Here is a 21,104-nt window from a genome sequence, read left to right on the forward strand (position 1 = left end):
AAATCTACAGTAAGTTACTGGCAGCTAGTTGCCAGTAATACCCATTAATACTGTAATTTCTACAGATTTTATTACAGTGTACGTTTTTGTTTTACATTTAAAATTTAACTACATTAAGTACTTTTACTCAAGTAAAAGTATACAATTTCAATGTAATTAGGTATTAAATACATTTTAATATGCAATATTAAAGAATACACAGTATGATTCTATGCTTTAGAATGTAGTGAAGTAAAATTTTTCCCAATACAAACACCCCTAATAAAGCACAGATGCTTGGAAAATGTAACTAATGTAACTTGTCCATCTCTGCTATCAAATCCAACTAAATTAAATTTAAGCTGATAATAGTTTTACTGGCAGCCACCAGCCATTTTGTTAAATGTTTGCTACTCAACAGGGTGAGTTCCGGCGTGGTCACGTGGAAAGTGACGTCAATGCATACCCTCGAGTCTATTGGCTTCATCAAAGAGATTGGAAGGCTGCCCCTCTGTAAAAACTGATTGCCATAATGACCAACACACTCTAATAAGAGAAGCACAAATTAGTTACGGGTCGCAAATAGACCCCTTCAAGGTTTGTAAACATTGAATGACTATTAGGTGCGCGCGCAGCATGGGGTCAAACTGTTCATACCATCCAGGCTTTATAATTTAATCTTACCTCAAATGAAGTGAGCACTACAAACACAAGCCTCTTTGATATTTGCATTGTTCCAGTCTGCACGTTAATTGCTTGCAGCCGCAGATGTTGTATTTTTTTGTTTTTGAGATTCTGCATGAATCACGAAAACTTAAAGCAACACTATGTCGTTTTTTTACCTTTGAATAATGTCTCTAAAATTATTTCAGTGATGGAACGACTTTTAACTGGACAAATTGAACTGTTGCTGCAACCTGAGCAGCTACCTAGCTGCTACAAGCACACTCTGAAAGTGGCGGTGGAGGGTAGAGCACACAGCCCCGCCCCTCCCCCTGCCTGCAGAAGAGTGCCTGATACCAGGCACTGTTGCGCTTTTCAACCACATGGGGGAGCTGTAAGTCATTTTCACATGGAAACGACATAGTGTTGCTTTAACAGAAGACCTGGTGCGATTTTCACAGCCCGTAAGTAGGCACTTTTGACGATACCGAATAATACGCAACTCAATCTGCTGTAATGGCTTTTCTGACCCCGACATGCGCAGTGGGAACCGCCTGTGACGTGAACCGTGAAGGGGTCTATAAGCAGAGCTGATGCTCCTGCAGGTGCGGGTGATCTACGCCTGATGTGCCTGAGTTCAGCACCACATACATCTAAGCTGAAAATTCAGGGTGTGAAATCCCAGCTAACAAAGCCATAGTACACTGAAAACAACTGCAGGACACAAAAGAAAAGTTTTGAAACGTCTGGTATTGTGTGACTTCTAGTGACCCCTCTTTTATTTCCTCCAGCAAATAAAAAATAACATGGCTTGGCAAACAATATTTTTTAATAATATGTTCCTCTGCCATTCCAAAATAAACTGTTAAAAACTCCTCTGCCTTGTACCACGGACTCTAATTATCCACTGCACGTCTTTGATAAATCCCAACAGTGGAATGCCAAAATGATGGTTTGCGCTGGCACAAGCTGTTAGTGGCCCAAAATATGTTTAGATTTTTTTTCTCTAGTAAACCCATTTAAAATCATAAAAGTTCTGTGAAGACAAACTTAAAACGTGTGTCATAAAGTTTTGTTAAAACTGCAGAGCTTATTTTTTGTGATAATCCAAAAGTCTATGGGGAAAATAAGCTAAAGGAAACCAGTGTGCCACTAACTACTAAAATCTTTAATCTCTATTCTGTTAAAGTCTATAATTGAGGAAGGTAAGAACGAATCTAGGGACCTCTACAGGAACAGAGTCCCACTGCAGATCTATAACATGTACAGGGTACCGAAATTACTTGTCTCTTCATTCCAAGTTTTATCCCTCAATATCTGTAGCATGCATGTGTGATTGCTGTGTTGGTCACTTCTCACAGACTTAACTTAATGCTCATTCATCCCCTTTCCCAATTTTCCAAAGTCAGACATCTCTTGATAAGCCTAAAAGCCCAGCATCCCTGAAGCTTCTCTTCACTGCTCAGTGATGCTGCAAGTGTAGCATCAGCGAGGATGGGGCTGTTTCTAATGTCATTGTACTTCTGGTCTGTCTGTGTTCATTTCTCTCTCGGTTCTGATTAAACCCAGTTTGCTTTCGTCTTTCAAGACAGTAGCGAAAATAAAAAACAGCCTTTATATCGTATCGAACAATAACTGATGAGTTTCTGTTTCTTCTTGATCTACACTGAAAAAAATTATTCATTCAATTTACTAAAATTTTTTAAGGTAAGTGGTTGCAATCGATTTATTTAAGCTAGATTTAAAGAAACAGTATGTAGGATTGTGGCCAAAACTGGTATTGCAATCACAAAACTTGTGGCGAAAACTGGTACTGCAATCACACAACTGGTGGCCAATACACAAAATGACAACATAAACATCAGTTGAGGGCTGCAACTCCACTTTTTAAATGACAATATCCTGGCCGGACCACTGTTGTTAGTGATATAAGTATTTGAAATGAACATGATTTCTTAATGTCTAGTGACATATCAGGGTCATTTTATGATTAATTGATATACATTTCTTACATACTGTTCCTTTAAACAAGTTTTTTTTCTATTTTTTTGTTTAAATGTAGGTTAAAGAAATTGACTGCAACCACTTACCTTAAAAACATAGTGGCCAAACCTAGCACAACAAAACATAACAAAGTGTTCCAGCCAATAAACGACAAGAAGGATTTGGGGGTGGGGGTTGGGCGCGTTCATGAAAGCACGGACGGGAGAGGGAGGGGGAGGCGTTAGCTACGCTCCGTTTGTTTGAAAACAGTTCAAACATCAACAGGAAGTGACGTCGCACATTATTCGCTTAGAGAGCCTTTAAATTCATGTATCTTTGATTTTTTTGTTTTCTCATCTCTATGTAAAGCACTTTGAATGACCTCTGTGTATGAAATGTGCTATACAAATAAACTTGCCTTGCCTAATTGCTGTTGTCTAATGGGTTTGGTTAAATAGCATCAAGTGAATTGCTCTGAGGGCTATTAGGGACAATCAGCTTCTATTAAAAACAAAACAAAACAGGGAGCTATAGATCATAACACAGATACTATAAATCTTTCTAGCTTATTATTGCTTGCAAACCATATCATTAATGAAGCATTACTAAATCCTCAAAGTTATTAAGGATTAGAACATGCAAATGTATTAACCGGCATAATCACATCCCAAATCAAAGACTGGCAAGAGAAAGTCCACCATTGGTGTTATTTATTTACTTTGGGCTATGTGCTACAACCACAAAGACAGTGTGCAAGAACGGCAAAGATTATGACACTTTAGAATATATATATATACTAAGCACAAACCACATAAAAGATGTCAGAAATGACCAATGGCACACAAGAGAACGAACCGAAAAAGAAAAAAATGATGGGTAAATGATAAAGCAATAATACTGTAAAATAAATGAAACTTATTTCAATATGACATAAGGGCATATAACGTTTAACCGCCCCACACTTCTAAATAACACTGATGTAAAAAAAATATATATGTATGCAAAGGTAGCCAATTTAAGCTAGTTCACAGTCTGACATACAATATGCTGTAAAATACTAGATCCAGTATCTACATTCAAATACAGTATTATGTAGCTAACAATAGGCAGGTCTGACTGTGAAATCTAAAATCAGCTAAAGCAAAGACCCAGAGAAAATGTGTATAGAGAAACAGTACAGAACTGATCAGCAGACTGTTCACGAATGCATCTGCAATCTCTGCTGGCTTTTGTGACGCATGCAATACAATACAGTAGTTCCTACAATATATGGTTTCATAACAATATGAAATCGAAGACACTCATAAAATGGATGCAATTAAAGTCCACGAGTCTCTGGACTGTAACAATAAAAAAGGCTTTTGTTAGCTTATAAATGAAGTTCTCTAATGCAATTCTCTTTTTTTAATCTTTTGATTGTTTTTTAAAATAGTGCATAATTGTAAATTATGTACAAGCACAAGGAAGTCGTCCATAAAATAATTCACTGTATGCAAAATACTGAAAGGTGCAAAACAACTTTTCTTCACGGCAGATTTTTCCTCATTTGACTGCATTGAAAAACGGTGAGACAGCGACACAAGACAAAGTGTGTATCCGTACAATAAAACCGAAGGAACAGAAAACAATCAATCTTATAGCAAGCCTCGGGTGAAGTACAGAATATTTCTGAGGAAAATACAAGTAGGGAAATAAAGGTGTGAAAGCAACGCTGATCATCAGCTCATCTCCTCCTTACTCATCATCGCTGTTGCTGCCCTCTGACTGCTCCTGAAAACAGACACAGACAGTAATGACATTACACACATGTGAAGAGACCGCCACAAACGGGTCCACACCCACACCCCACCGATAGCAGGTCTATAGAGGCTTATTTCCAGAGGACTGAGCTGGAAACTGATGCCCCACTTTATTTCTGGATAATAAGACAATCTAACATTGATTCTCCCATGTGGGCCATGGCCACACACCTTTGATGCGTTCACATGGCCTTTGCAATTTACTGAGGTCTATACGTTCAGCGACCATACAAAGAGGAAAAGATGGTATATACGAAAGTGGATTTAAAAGAGAGACTTACATATTCCTCTCGAACTGCAGCGGATGGGATAAAGAGAGAAGTTTAAGAGCAAATACGGGAATAAAAAGATTCATTTTTGATAAATGACCATCTAAACAGCTTTAAGACGATGACTAAGACTAATTCCCTTTTTTATATGACGATTATATGGAATGGATTTCGAGTGGCATCATCTCTCTGCTGGTTAACTATCCAATAAGTGCTTAATTTTCTGTAATAATATCTTACTTAAGCATATTCAATCAAAATGTCAACATATGCACATGAGGTTTTGGATTACAAGAGTATCTAATTAGGGTAAATGTCAACTGTCTAAAAATGTGTGTAGGAGTGACAGAGCTGAGAGATGAGAAATGTGTTACAATAAGGTGGACCTACATTGTCCAGGTCTTCATCGCTGTCATCATCGCTGACTACAGGTTTGGCCTTCACGCGACTCTGTCTCTTCTTCCCTTTGTCGTGACTTCTCTCGTCTCGCTTACTCAGCCTAATTTTGACCTTCATTGATTTAGCTTGGAGTAAAAAATAATATCAGTTAAATATTCATAAAAAATATATTTATATATGTATGTGAAGAGTTTGGTTCCAAAACGCAATAAATCCATTTTGACTAATTTCGGTAAAAACGTGTCTTCTATACCAAGAAAGTGACAAGATGAAAACCACTATTTTCTGTTACAAACTTTCACATAGCATCTTTAGGTTATAATATAAAAAAATGTCCCCGCAAAATTTATTAAATTCAAGTTTTTTTTTCAAAATGCTATAAATCTATTGAATTAATATATAAATGTGCATTCATCTTTGCCATGTACGTTAAAAGTAATATTATCAGTTATTTAAACGATTAAACATAGCATACAGAACTTACCTGTAAGGTTGAATAGGCTAAATTAACTGAACAAGCCAACTAGTGTGAAGTTTGCATACTCGTCATTCCGCATCACTGAATCCATTAAATTACATAAATACAGAAGCAGCATATGGTGGACTCTTGCGGCTGTAGACGGTAATGTTGTCTCTTGCCTCACAAATGTCAAAATTAATTCATACTGACTTACAAGGCGCACCTGACTGTAAGACGCAGCACCAGCCAAGTTATGAAAATAATCAAGGTTTATAGGCCGAAAAATCTGGTATATTCATGTAGTTGACTGGTATACACTGATAAAAAATATACATTAATGGCATTAACCAAAACACTTTGTCATATTAAGAACACTGTTATTGCTGCTGTCATCCTTGGGACATTGTCACTAGGGGTGGAACGGTACACAGAAGTCCCGGTTCGGTTCGTACCTCGGTTCAAGTGCCACGGTTCGATTCACTTTCGGTACAATGGAGGGAAAAGCAAAACAAAAATGAAGAAGGCATTTTTTTTTAGTACTTAAGATAATCTTAAAAACATAGGTGTCATTATCTGTGTTATTTTGAGATGTCATGAATATGAACTGAAATGCATTTAACATACTATCTCGTATTTCAAAAATGTATACCACTTTAAGTAATCTTGTAGTCATCTTTCATACAAATATGGGTTCAAATGTATTACAAGTGTTACCTAAATACATTTTAAAATTACATTTTGGCCTTATTTCATATTAATGTACTAAAGAACAAAAAATAGGCTTGTAGGATGAATTAATAGGTGTGTACGACTTCATTAGGCGCTGCAAGAAACGACAAGTGGATGACGTCAGAGTAACGCGAGAGCGATTTGAAATCAGCCTCCTCCGCAAGATTTCTCGCGGTACTCTGACGCTGATGGCTCTGCGTAAAGTTGAGCACACTTTAAAAAAACAGCTGAACTCGACAGAACTGCGCCTCGTCCATTAATTGTATATTAGCAGGACAATTTATCTCCTACTTCTCAGCGTGAGAAATACAAAGTGTGGCGTGTGAACTGACTGAAATGCGTGTGTGTCAAGGTGAATGCGTGAGACTTGAGAGCCCCGATAAGATGTATTTCCACTCTCTTTTCCACCACTTTCTCGCCTGTACTATTGTAACTGACTGGAAACTGAAGTTTTGCCAAACTTGCGATCTTAAAGAGGCTGGCGAAGCGTCTTAACTCTTGTGGAACACCACTTGCCATCCTCGCTATCACTGCTCACTAACTGACTGGACCGGAGTCGACCTGACAAAAAATCTGCAGAGTGCCTGAATGTAGACAGGCTCTGATAGAGTGCATACATAGGCGGAGCTCAGCTGCATCGGCGCCAATCAGAGCTTCAGAGCTAAAGCGGGGCAACAGAGTAGCTGCCCATAAAGAACTCGCGTATCTAACAGTAGTTCCGCATTACATTAATTATTTTGCACGCAAGTTTTTTTTATTTTCATACCGTGTTTTCTCCGTTTAAATTCATGCACCGAACCGTGACCCCCGTATCGATTCGGTTCGAAACGAATACATGTACCGTTCCACCCCTATTTGTCACCGAACTTTTTTGACAGCGATCAGCTGTAAAATGTTTTGGTCCTGCTCGATTTTCGTGACTTTGAGTAAAATAATGTACATTTTTTATAAGATCCCCTGGGGTCAATGTGTTAGCATGACAGAAGCTTGATGCTGTAGTGTGAGAACAAGCAACAGCTGGCATTTTTCCGTCTTCAAAGTGCCTCTCGCATAAATTATTCGATTTTGATGGCTTACATTTCTTCTCCGCCACCACAGGTTTATCAATGCCATCAAAAGTATTATTGTGTTTTTGTTTGTTTGTTGATCACGAAGTTCAAAGTAGATGAGGTAAACTAGGATTATGTCTGTATTCAAAGCGCCGGCATTTTTGTTTGTGATTGCGCTGTGATTGGTTAAGTGGATTTATTACATTCTGCAGAATGGCGTTTATCGCGTTTTGGGAAAAAAAGGGAGAAAAGATGACAGAATAACACAGTGGATATGGTAAAATAAAGAACTTTTTAATACCTGATACAATACAATTTTTAAAAATGTCGTTTATCATGTTTTGGAACCAAACTCTTCATACATACATACATACATACATACATACATAAATATATATATATTATATATACACACACACACACATATATATATATATATATATATATATATATATATATATATATATATATATATATATATATATATATATATATTACTCTTTTCTTTCTTAACCCTTTGAGGCCAAAGCTTGATCAATTGCAAAGGGAAATTAAACTTTTGGTTGGCCATTAATGAGTATCAGCAAACGGGACTAAATGGATGAAAATGTTAAAGAAAACACTTACACTCTGCTTCTGATTCATCGTCATCATCATCGTCGTCGTCATCATCATCATCACTGTCATCTTCGCTCTCCTCTTTAGCTATCTTTTGTCTAGCACTTTTAAACACTGACTGGAGAACAATGGAGTCTTCATAGATCTACAAAGAGCCAAAATTAATGCATTTTAGATTTTCACAGAAACGCATTTCATCTGATTCCTAATGTCGAGTGGTGAAAACCAGAAGGACATAAGTGACATTTTACCAACGCTACAGGAGGGCCTTTTCAAGCTTTCAATTTCAATCTTTTATAACTCCAAATTAATTAAAGGGATACTCCAGCCAAATATAAAAACCACCCCATGATTCACCCACCCTCAAGCAATCCGAGACACACATATCCATCATCCTTCAGACCAACACATTTGGAGTTATTTGAGTACATGTCTTTGCTCTTTTAAGATTTATTATGGTAGAAAACAGGGATCAGGAAACAAATTATGACTTTAAACCCCAAAAAGTGCATCCATCATTCACAGAGGAAATCCACACAGCTCCAAGAGGTTAATAAAGGTCTTCTGTGGATAATTGATGCAATTTTGTAAGAAAAATATCCAGATTTTAAAGGGGCCATGGCATGAAAATCTGACTTTTTCCATGTTTGAGTGCTATGATTGGGTCCCCAGTGCTTCTATCAACCTAGAAAATGTGAAAAAGATCAACCCAGTAACTTAGTTTTGGTAAACTATTCTCTACAAGCACGCGAAAAAAATAGGTAGTTCAAATTTGGCTCTCCTTATGATGTCATAAGGAGCTCTTATTTTAATAATACCACCCCTTAATCTGCAATATCCAACCACAACACTGCCATTTAGTGCAGAGAAAAGCACAATTGAGTTTAAATTGCAACAAACCACCATCATTGTGATCAGGGTTTGCATTTCATCAGCTCATTTGCATTTAAAAGGACACACCTTGCACAAACCTACAAAGTGGCAATTTTAACATGCTATAATAAATTATCTGTGGGGTATTTTGAGCTAAAACTTTACATATGTGCTCTGGGGACACCAAAGATTTATTTGACATCTTAAAAAAGTCTTGTGCCATGGCCCCTTTAAACTTTATAAATTGTAATAACAAGCTTCCGGTAACTACGCCATCTTGGACTCACAATTCACAGGAGAGTTTTAGCATAGTGGGCGTTGGTTTCCATAGGTACGTTGTGCAATGACTCACTTGTGAGTCCAAAAGCCATTGTTACCGGAAGCCATACGCACAACCGGCGCAACGTCATAGAATATCTCTGAACAGGTTCACGCCCACTTTTGGGGGAAATCAGACTAGACCTTCCATTGGCTTCCATTCAAAATAGCGGAACAAAGCAACCTTCGTACACAGCCGGCAGGCGTAAATAACTTATGAAAACACTCAGATTAAACATGTTGAGTAATTATCTGTCCACCCTGCCTGCCATAGAGTGCGAAAGATACATTAACACATTTAATTTGGTCAATATAAAAACATGTCTCTTTCATTCTCCCAGCATCAAATTTGTGTAACAACGCTCCCTATTGGCCAGAGGTGTCTTATCCGGACATTTACTCGTACCTCGAGTCAACAGGGAAGCAAGTGAATGATTTTACTTCGTATTAGAAAATTACTTCGTATTTATTTATTATGTCTTTATATTTAGAGTAACAAGTGCACTTTTCCGTCCAGCCATACAACTAACTGGCTTAGCAATATTTCCAGCAATCACTGGATGGCGTTGTTACACAAATTTGACGCTGTGAGAATGAAAGGGACATGTTTTTATATTGACCAAATTAAATGTGTTAATGTATCTTTTGGGCTCTATGGCAGGCAGGGTGGACAGATAAATACTCGACATGTTTAATCGGAGTGATTTCATAAGTTATTTACGCCTGCTGGCTGTGTAAAAACGTTGCTTTGTTCTGCTATTTTGAATGGAAGCCAATGGAAGGTCTGCTTTTTTATCCCCCAAAAAGGGGCGGTGACGAAATTTACAGTCAAGTTCCCAGATGTGCCGGTAGTCCGTATAGATATGTACACTAGATGTCACCTTGGCTACGGCAGTTCATTGGAACGAATGCGTCAAATGAAGCCCTCATCTTGAAACAGGGGAGCCCTGAATCAGCATCATTGTAGGCAATGGTGTAATGGAAATAAAATAATCCTAAATCGTCATCAATGCTATTTTCTAGTTTTTTTTTGTTCGTTCCAATGGTCAGACATGTATTAAGCATGTCCAGAGAAAATGTAAAGTTTTGATATTAAGAAAATCTACTCACCTAACATCCATACACAGCACAAAACTCCGGCATTGCCCATGAATTCGAAGTACAAGCGAATATAGCAGGGTTACCTAGCTACTTTCTATGACAAGACCCCTGTTCCAAGATGGCGGCGTTTTTTTACTCGCAAAAGACCTTTATTAACCCATTGGAGCCATGTGGATTACTTCTGTGAAGTTGTTCCCTGATTTCTGTTTTCTTTCATTATAAATAGGGGTGCACCGAAATTTCGGTCGCCGAAAATTTCGGCCGAAAAATGGCATTAGCGGTTTCGGGCCGAAATAAAAAATCCAGCCGAAAATGAATGTCAACCGCGTCCCTCCCATCTGTGCGCTAGCGCTTGGGTTTCACTCACGGTGATCAGTTGTCACCCACCCCTCCCCTCATTGCTCAAAAGCAGGTTTCACTCACGGTCGAGGCGTTTGCACGCGTCTGCAAAGATTAAGCATGTCTTGATGTGTAAACTTTAGAGAGAGTCGCGCTAATGTGTCTCATACTGTAATCCATTAACGTACATTTGGCGAATAAAGCAATAAAACACAACGTAACGTTTTTATGTGGAGCGACTGTTGCGCTGTTTGAGATTCACCCTCCTTCTCTATGTGTGCACGCGCGTTAAAGTGCCCTTAGTGCACATACGAGAGAGACGCGTTTAAAAAAAAACAAGCAAACATAAAATCTCTCTGTTATTGATAGGGCACATATAAACAAAATTATCTCCACAGTATTCTTTTTCTAATAAAAACATTTGTTCATGTCTTAAGTGTATGTATAGATTACAGTCAGATTAACCCACTTAAGTCTGTGTCATTAATGTTAATCAAACAACCCATGACAGAGAGACAAATAGCTCTAATAATAATAATATATTTAATTTACACAATAAAGACAGTGTTATGATTCATTTAATTTGATTTCTGTAATACTTATTTCAGACCTTATTAATGTACAACTTTGTTCTTTTTTATAAATGTTTGCAATTTCTTTATTGTTTATTAGATTTTTCCCACCCGCTTTTTGCTGATCGGAAAAATAATCTGATCTGTGCCTAAAAAACTGTAATGTGATCCGAACTGTGAGTTTTTTGATCTGTCACACACCCCTAGTTAGTACACAGTGATAGCCATAAATGCAATTGTACTAATAATTGGCATAATAATTTCTTTCTGTGTTTCGGTTTCGGTTTTTCGGCCTTGGTTTGCTTTTTCGGTTTTCGGTTTCGGCCAAGAATTTTCATTTCGGTTCATCACTAATTATAAAGCAAGGACTTTTACTAAAATAACTCCAAATGTCTGAAAAATGATTGACATATGTATCTTGGATTGCTTGAGGGTGAGTAAATCATGGGGTAATTTTGATATTTGGCTGGAGTATCGCCCTAAACAAGGCCGATGGTTTACACAAAAAATGGTAAACAATAAATTACTTATAATGACATGTCTCATAGTAGAATATTTTAAGTTAGCTATATATATATATATATATATATATATATATATATATATATATATATATATATATATATATATATATATATATATATATATATATATATATATATATATATATATATATATTACTAGTTATGAAAACTGCACTTTACACTTGTTGTAGATGTTATTAGCTGTATTTAGTTCTAAAGATCACTTGAATGTTTTTTTTATATTTAAATGTATTTTGTTTGAAAGAAAGAACTGGCCAGACTATTAAAATAAATAAATATATATATATATATATATGAGAACATAATTTTTTTTTAATAGTCTGGCTATCTGACTAAACATTACTTATACATTTGATTGCAAATGTTTCTGACACATTTAATCGGTTCATATTGAAAAGCTGCTCTCTACATAGTGAACACTATTCAAGTCTGTATATAGTAATGATATGCCTACCATTTGCATTTTTGACAGGCACTTTATTCAATTCAAGATGTAATCACTGGTGTGTGTCGTGGTTCTAGGACGTTATTACCATTTTAACAATAGAGAACATTCAATCCATTTATACACTCACCTGAGAGCCCTCTAGATTATAAGTCTGAGCGTTGTGACAAAGAAGCATTACGTCTTTCTCCAGATCGCTAACACTTCTGTACTTGTGGTTGCGCACACGCTCCTGGAAAACATAGAACCGTTTTAACACAAAACATCTTTCACCTGTAAGGTGCAACTGTGAAAAACACTGTGAAAACTGTGACAAGATATGCAACAGAAAAAACAAAGGTGCCAACGGCGTCAAATGCATGTAAAAATTTCACAAGGTGAGTGGTTATAAGCCCATACAAATTATTTTATCTTGACTTGCACTGTGCATCAAAAAACAACTCTGCATGCATCCACTTGAAGTACTCAGTGGCTACTCCTGATCCCACGATAATAGTTCACAGCGGTGTGATGTTCAGCCTTACATCCACCCTCACTGCAGCTCATTTTCTGCTCACCTTGATCTTCTTGAAGTCCACTGGCTTCCTTATCAGTTCATAGTATTCAGGCAGCTCTTTCCTGGAGGGCAGTTGCACGAAGACCTCGCTGAGCTGACGGCTTGAACTGTGATCAGAAACAGAGATTGAGGTGTGACAGACGGGAATAATGTCCAAAAGTTTACATTAGACTTACACTGGTGTTTAAATGACCATTATGGAAAAGGTTAAACCCAGGATAAAGGGAAAATAAATCCGGGTGGACAAACTTTTTAAAAGTTGCTACAGAATTTCTTGAAGTTTCACATATTGCTGAGATTTTTACCTAACAGGAACATAGCTTTTGGTTATTTCTCTCTTCAAGTTTTTTTTTAAATGTTCATGACACGGTGCAGATGATTCATAACACATTCCATGATTAAATCATGGCTCATATTGCTAAAATTATGGCGTGTCAACATTAATACTTAACTCCAATACAATAACAAACAGATTTTGACAAATCTTAAAGGAAAACGACACAGTTTTTCAATATTTTACTATGTTCTTACCTTAACTTAGACGAAATAATACATCCCTGTTGTTTTTTCAATGCGTGCACTTTTACAGCTACATCTTTGCGTTGTGAATGTTTTAGCATTTAGCCCAGCCCTTTCATTCATGCCACGTTTTATTTTGTGCCACCTTACTTACTCGTGTAACTACTCATGTAACAGTCTTTAAAAAGGGAAAACATGGAAGTGTTTGGTGGCTTCTAAAATCATCCCTGTTTGGATCCATAGGAATGAATGGGGCTAGGCTAAATGCTAACACATTCAGGACACGCTGTACAAAGATGACGTGCACGCATTGAAAAAAAGACAGGGATGCATTAATTCATCTAAGTTGAGGTAATAACATAGTAAAATATTAAAAAAGGTGGTGTTTTCCTTTAAGGCTGAATTCTATCCATTTGCAGGCTTTATTTTTGGGTCAATTTTAGAGGAAAAGTGGCAGGATTTTAACTTAATAAAACATGGTCTCATGGTGGAAATAAACAACTCTCACTGGTAGGTGGAAGCATAGTCAAATTAATATTTTGGTCATGGAAGACCTATTGCATTCAACATACCTTTTTCTAAACATATCCTTCAATGCACCCTGTATTCAATCGGGTTGTTTATTAAATTAGTGCTCCTACCAGCAGCAGGCAATGCCACAAAAAATTTCAACTAAAAGCAATGTGGGGTTCTGTCTGCCTGATAATCAGAGATCCTGTAGCTCATTTGGTAGAAAATTGTGTTAGCAGCGCAAAGATCATGGTTTTGATCCCAGGGAAGCATAGACTGTAAAAAAAGATGGATGACGCAATGTTGCTTCCTTCCATTGTAATAAACTGAACGTAAAATGTTCAAAGAAGGGCACCGACATGTTACGCAAAAAGGTCAGTTTGGAGCCAGGGCATGCGCAGAAGGAATCGTCCGTGGAGCCCAGAGGTGGAGCCGCGTATCAAACTTCCGCCCAAACGCTTAAAATAAGGTAAGTTAAATACAACTGATTTTGTCTGTGTGTAATAACACAGAAATAGAAAATGAATAGTTAGTTATATCTTCAATCTTCCCTTGAAGCTCCGAGAGTCCGCTCAGAGAAGCTGTCAAACACAAATGTCAATCATAACAACACGCTAGAGCTGGCGGAAAAAATCGTCTGAGATTCTCCGATTCTCTTGCGTGTCTCATCAGTAAAGCCGGTTTGGTGATTAGTAGTAAACTGCTATCACCTGCTTTCAGATGGAGCGGCATTTACTGCACAAAGCCGTATTTCACCGAAAGCTAGGCAAAATCGCGTTCATAATCGTGGAAGATCGTCTTCGATTATGAACACGATTTGCTAGCTTCTTGGTGAAATACAGCTCTGTGTAGTAAATGCCGCTCCATCTGAAAGCAGTTGATGGCAATTTACTACTAATCACCAAACCGGCTTTACTGATGAGACACGCATGAGAATCGCAGGCTTTTCTTTGCCCAGCTCTACAACACGCCTCGTTTCTATAGCAACAAATTACTAGCAAAAATGAAACTTAGCACAAAAAATGAACAATTGAACATATATCAGCGTGATAACAACTACCTTAAAGGACCAAAACCATCTTTCAGAAAATTTTATTGGAGTTTCTTTTTTTATTTTGACCCGAGACCCATTTGTTTGCATGGAGAGGGCGGGGTTTATGACTTGTACTACAGCCAACCACCAGGGGGTGCTCAAAGAGTCAGCAGCTTCACTTTTTAAGATGTATGAGGCACACCCGCAGGGAACACACATACTGAATCCGGACGGCAAAGAACAATGACTACACCCTGTAAATGATGAAAATACGTCCCCATGAAAAAATAATTACCGTGCAAATAGGGCTATAGTGTAAATATTAGTAAGACATTACTTTATCACAGAGGTTTTCAAAGAGTGGGCACACCTCCCCTGGAGGATACCAGAATATGTCAGAGGAGACGCACAGTTGTAAAAGGGTAAAAAATATGTAATGTATGTATACATATTTTTACAATATGTATACATATCATGCTAAAATGACAGTCCTGACATTGAGTTGCAAATACGTTTGTGTTCACACGCAGTTCGGTTATTTTTAGGAAAGAGAACTCATACCTGTACATTTTTGGGGATCAAAACTGTCTTTAATAGCGCATTATCTGCTGTGTAAACAGTACATATCCAGATTTGCACTTTAATAAATGTGATGGTCATTCCTAAACATTAAGGGGCGGTTTCCTGGACAGGGCTTATCCTAGTCCCAGACTAAAATGAATGTTTGTGCACTGACATATCTTAACATATATCAGTGCCATTGTTTTGTCTCACGATGCATACCAGTATTGTTTTTTGTACGGTTTGTTTGTAAAAACTACTTAAATGTACTAATACAACTAAGGCCTAGTGCTGGATTAATCTAAACCTTGTCCGGGAAACAGCACCGACAGTGTATACATATGCATATTCCTCACTAAATAGTAAACAGAGTGATGTTTGCATAATTATTAATAGACATTTAAATTCCACCTTTGTTTACATTTCTTTCACCACTTGGAAATCTCCTGTGATTATTCTGAATCTGACGGAGAGCTATTGCAAGCTCTTTTAATATGGAACCAGCTTAGTTTTGTTTCGTTATTTCCAGTTATTTGCATATTAAACGGCACATTAAATGTCTTGTCTTCTGCACGTAATATTAGGGTTACACGTAATAATACACTGTTGTGTAGATCAGGGGTTTTCAAACTTTTTGATGGCAGGGACCCTCACATATGATGAACTCTTAGAGAGCTTATATATTTATTTATTTATGTATTTATTTATTTATTTATTTATATATATATGAAGAAACACACTCTATGAAGAGTTTGGTTCTAAAACGCGATAAATGCTATTTTTGGAAAAAATTCGTTACTGCCAAAATCAGTATTATATCAGGTCAGTATTTAAAAGTAAATAATTAATTTTACGCAAAATCCAATATCCAATATATAATAAATCCATTCCAGAAATTACAGCCCACCGTTTACGCAATGTAAACAAACAATGGCAGGGCGCTGAGTACACAGAGTCCTAGTTTTCCTCATCTACTTTGTACTTCATGATCAACAAACAAAACAAAATAATACTTTAATGGCATCGATAAACCTGTGGTTGTTTTCTGTGACGGGAAAGACTGTCATCAACATCTAATAATTTACGCAAAGCACTCGGGAGACGGGTGCTTATCTCCCGACAGCATCAAGTTTCTCATGCTAACACATTGACCCCAGGGGATCTTATGAAAAACTTTACATTATTTTACTCAAAGTCAACGAAAATCGAGCAGGACCAAAACATTTTACAGCTGATCGCTGTGAAAAATGCTAAGCAATGACGTCGAGTATAACCGCAGCAATGACAGTGATCTTAATATGACAAAGTAAGTGTTTTGATATGTTTATTTTTTTAGTCAGTGTGTACAACTGTTCAACTAAATGAATATAAAATGGCAAAGATGAATGCACATTTGTACATTGAATTAATAGATTTATAGCATTTTGAAACAAAAACTATAATGGATTTATTGCATTTTGTGGAAAAAATAATTCGTTTTTATAATAAATCTTTGAAAATCAAGTTATGGATTTGAATTTTTTATGTTTTTATAACCTAAAGATGCTATGGGAAAGTTTGTAACAGAAAATAGTGGATTTCATCTAGTCACTTTCTTGGTATAGAAAACACGTTTTTACCGAAATTTGTCAAAATGGATTTATTGCGTTTTGGAACCAAACTCTTCATATATATATTTATTTATAAAAAAAAAACATTAAAACTGTGTTAGATAGATAGTAATTGTGATATTGTGATAAAGACAGCAAATTGTTTACAAACTTAATAATTGGCTACACGTAGATTTTTCAAAATTTTTGCTTTGTCTTTTTACAGTGTCTCTTTAAATTTTATAGGGACCCCTTTTGTTTAAAAACTCTTGGTGTGGATTATGTGGAAAAGTGAGACCTGCTGTCATAAACATAACTGTTAATACAAAATGAATTTATCCTATTAACTTATAAGGTTGTCATCAAAAACACACAAAAAAAGCATCCTATAATCCATGCTTCACTTCAACCTGAGACGGTATCTTAATTGGTTGACACATTCAGAGTCAGGCTATGGATTTACCCTGACAAGTGGTGTTCATGTAATTCCAAGTCCTTTATTCTACTGAAATTACACCATGACAAGTGTGACAAAACTTTTTCGGTCGCACTAGAATTTGAGTGTCACTCTTAAACTGGATCAAAATTTAAAGGGTGTCATAGCAGTCAGCTTGTTATTACATCCCAGTGTGATACAGTGCCAGCAGTACAGTACAAGACTGGGTCCTGCCTATCACAATACAATTGATGCCAATGTTTTAAATGATTGTTCATTTTATTTGTTCAATGCTTATTTTAGCAGTGCAGTAAAAACTGTGTGAGCAAATCTGTAACGGTACTGCCTATAAAGTATATGCACAACATATAATGCACACTCCCTAGACTAGATTTCAATGATATATGTTAAGATATGTCAGTGCAAGATGTTTTTAAATTAAGGCAGCTCAAACATGCATTTTAGGCTGGGTTTATATAAGCCCTTTCCGGGAAACCGCCTGTATAAAATTCAATGATAAGGCTATAAGTTATAAGTAAGCAATATGGGACGAGACGCTGCACTGTATCGTGGACTACTGTACTTGAAGGGTGTTGTTAAGCACAACGGGAAGCCTTTCTGCCGTGACTTATTCCTGATACAGAACTACAGGGTTCCCACTCTAAGTCAAATGTCAAATTTCCTGACTTTCGCACTGACTAAAATAGGGTTTCTGCAAGTTTCAACAAGTCAAATTTAAGACTTTTTAAGACCATTATGAAAAAAATGTAAGACCTATATCATGACAATAAAATCCAATTTTATAGCAGTGTTATAGTCAAGACGAAACGAGATTGGATTTAAAGGTAGGGTAACAGATTTGATCCTGAAACATTTTTTGTTATGCTGGTTAAAAGTCTCCTCACATCCTGATAGCAATCACTGTGTTAAGTTGTTTAAATGTATTTGTAGAAATTTATGTCATCTGTGAAAGGCGTAGGACCAAAAAATGTTCAACAAATCATAGATTTCGGTCCGAACGGACGTTTCCATTTTTGTCCCTCATACGTAAGCGTAATTTGAATGCCAACCGCGCAGCGAGTCCACGCAGAAACCATACGTCATTGGCGCGTTCACGTGCGCTCACCTCATGTCTGTAAACAGTGAGAACAGCAAACTTTTCTGCTGAATTGACAACCTACACAAGAGGCACACAACGAAAGACATATTTTATAACAACAACAGCAAAAACTGCCTGGATCAGCAAGAGCAAAAACCCAAATTAACATCGGTAACGTTACAGCTTTACCACGAGATGAAACAGCTGCAGGAGGCAAAGGGTCTGAAAGGGTCGTTGCACTGTTTATTTTGGTAAGGTAGGTACGCGATATGTTTGTATTGAGATGGAGTCAGAGATTATACTTTGATGAAACATTGTGTTGCTTATGAAATTTGTGTTCGTTATGGATTAGCGTAACGATATAGTTACTACGTCTACACAACCGAACGTGTGCTTAAACTAATTCTGATGTAAACCAGTTGTTTGGTTATTTTGGAAGTGTTATTCGGCTTTGTAATGCAAAGCTTTCTCACTGGTGAATGAGGCATGAGATGTGACCGTCTGATCTGTGCATGTTCATGTGTTTTGAAAGAGGCGTGACTTTGGATGGCGATTTGACTTGAGGATGGGATCGGGATTTCATTGCTAGGCGGCTACCGTTAGCATTTTTCAAAATGTGTTACCCTACCTTTAAGAGAATAATACGAGACAAGATTTTTAAACTTTGCTAATGTTGCCAGACAGTTTTTTAACTTGAGATCTCAGGATGAATCAATAATAAAATATATAGAAAATAGCCTTGATGCGTATAAATAGTGTGAAAAAAATTCCATTTTGCGTGCATATGATACGCCAGTCCTTCCCGTTCACTTAAAACTGTGCATCTTTTTTTGTCGTTTTATGTATAGGTTTCTCTATTTTTTTCTATTTTTCTACAACTTTTGTTACATAAAATGACATCCTTACCCAAACCCCAATTCTAACCCCAACTCCAAGTGACCATGGCTTAAAAATAAGACAAACATGGAGAAACCTATATATTAAATAACATCCTAAAGCAAATCCCAAATCTAACCCCAAACCCAAGCAAAAATTGAGAAACCAATACATAAAAATGACCAAAAAAAAAAGATGTGCCGCAGTCATCTGCTATACAATATAGTCCAACATTCCAAAATATACAAAATCTCCACATTTTGTTTTGTGCCACAATACTTAATCTCGTAACTATTTATGTAACAGTCTTTAAATAGGAAAAACATGGAAGTGTTTGTTGGCTTCTAAATGTATCCCTGTTTGGATCCTAAGGAATGAATAGGGCTAGGCAAAATGCTAACACATTCACGACGTGCTGTGCAAAGATGAAGTGCATGCATTGAAAAAAGATAGGTATGTATTAATTAGTCTAAGTTGAGGTAAGAACATAGTAAAATATTGAAAAACTGTGGTGTTTTCTTTTAACAGTAATGCTAAGTAGACAACAGCGAAAACGCCATAGAGGAATTGTTCTGCCTTTTGACCATAAGACTTTACAATGACTACTCCTCCTCCCACCACCACTCTTAAATTACTTCTGCTTGTTACCCCAGTAGGGGTCATTCTTCACAGGTTTTACTCTCATTCATTGACCACATAACACCAGCTCTCACTTTGTGCCTAATTGTATACTAAATTCCTGGAAGAGGTTGGAAACAGCATGTATAAAACCAAATGACAATTCAGCAATATATTTGGCAATCCAGGAATATCATATCTCCTGCACTAAAAATGAAAAGCTTTCTGATTGTACAGTCATGAAGGCATAGCGTAGAGTCCCTAAAGAGGATATAGTATGAGTCATGAGCCTTGAAACGTGAAACAAAGGATAAGAATGAAACATTACTCACGCATCTCTATAATTGATGACAGTATCTACGATGGCATTCATCTGTTTTGTAAGTTTGGGTGGATTTGGGGACAGCTTCTCTGCTGGAGGCCGCCCTCTCCTTTTCTTGGACTTTTCTGCATCCTCACGCCTGCTGCAGTCTTTGTCCACGTGTCTCCTACGCTTGCGCTTCTTCAGGCGTATCTCCTCCTCAATTTCCTCAAGGTTGCCATCTTCTATGGCCTGCCAGGCGACAAATTGAATGGTTAACCTCTTGAAAAGCACCCCCACTCTGGGCCAAACCGTGAAAAGACCTACTTTCACTAAAAGGGTTGTTTTTACTAAACCATTTAGAGTATAAGCATAATTATGTTATCATTAGAAAGAAGACAATTTGAGCTTCATTTTCCAGGTTTCAAAATTATTTTAAGATAAAAAAAAGTTAGAGGCTGAAGTACATTAGAATAAAATATTTTTTGCATAAATTTTTGTTATTAATAAAAACTTAATGATAAATATGTGTGTGAAACCTAGAAATGCAATGATGCCAAAGTTACAAGTCTGAAGAAGTTATGTTTCACGTTTGAAATCAATAGGCCCAAAAATTAGGTACTTGCAAGGGTTTTTGTAAGACTAGTGCATTTTCAAAGTGCCAGTCAGCCCCAAAATAAAAGTCTTTTGTTTACATGCATACACGTTCGTTCTTATTATTATTTATCCTTATTTTAGCGTATAAAATGCCATTTCCACACCAGAAAATAAAACTTCACACAAAGATCGTTGGATTCGTTACATTTAAAAGGCACTGTACAAAAAAAAGTGCACGCATTGGAAAAAAGATAGGTATGTATTAATT

The 21,104-nt window shown here is 36.8% G+C and overlaps 1 protein-coding gene across 2 annotated transcripts in view; it reads right to left on the reverse strand.

Moving 5' to 3' along the window:
* Positions 1–3,318: 3,318 nt before the first annotated feature.
* smarca2 (SWI/SNF related BAF chromatin remodeling complex subunit ATPase 2) overlaps positions 3,319–21,104 on the reverse strand; it is an 83,760-nt gene continuing 65,974 nt past the window's right edge. For both annotated transcript variants that reach the window (XM_073860856.1, XM_073860857.1), the window contains 7 exons: positions 20,271–20,491; positions 12,699–12,804; positions 12,272–12,373; positions 7,958–8,093; positions 5,084–5,217; positions 4,706–4,719; positions 3,319–4,395 (listed from right to left, as the gene is read on the reverse strand). In XM_073860856.1, coding sequence (XP_073716957.1) covers positions 4,344–4,395; positions 4,706–4,719; positions 5,084–5,217; positions 7,958–8,093; positions 12,272–12,373; positions 12,699–12,804; positions 20,271–20,491 — 765 coding nt within the window. In that variant the 3' untranslated portion in view covers positions 3,319–4,343. The remainder of the gene's footprint in view (positions 4,396–4,705; positions 4,720–5,083; positions 5,218–7,957; positions 8,094–12,271; positions 12,374–12,698; positions 12,805–20,270; positions 20,492–21,104) is intronic.

Source organism: Misgurnus anguillicaudatus, chromosome 22, assembly GCF_027580225.2.
Source record: "Misgurnus anguillicaudatus chromosome 22, ASM2758022v2, whole genome shotgun sequence".
NCBI lineage: Eukaryota > Metazoa > Chordata > Actinopteri > Cypriniformes > Cobitidae > Misgurnus > Misgurnus anguillicaudatus.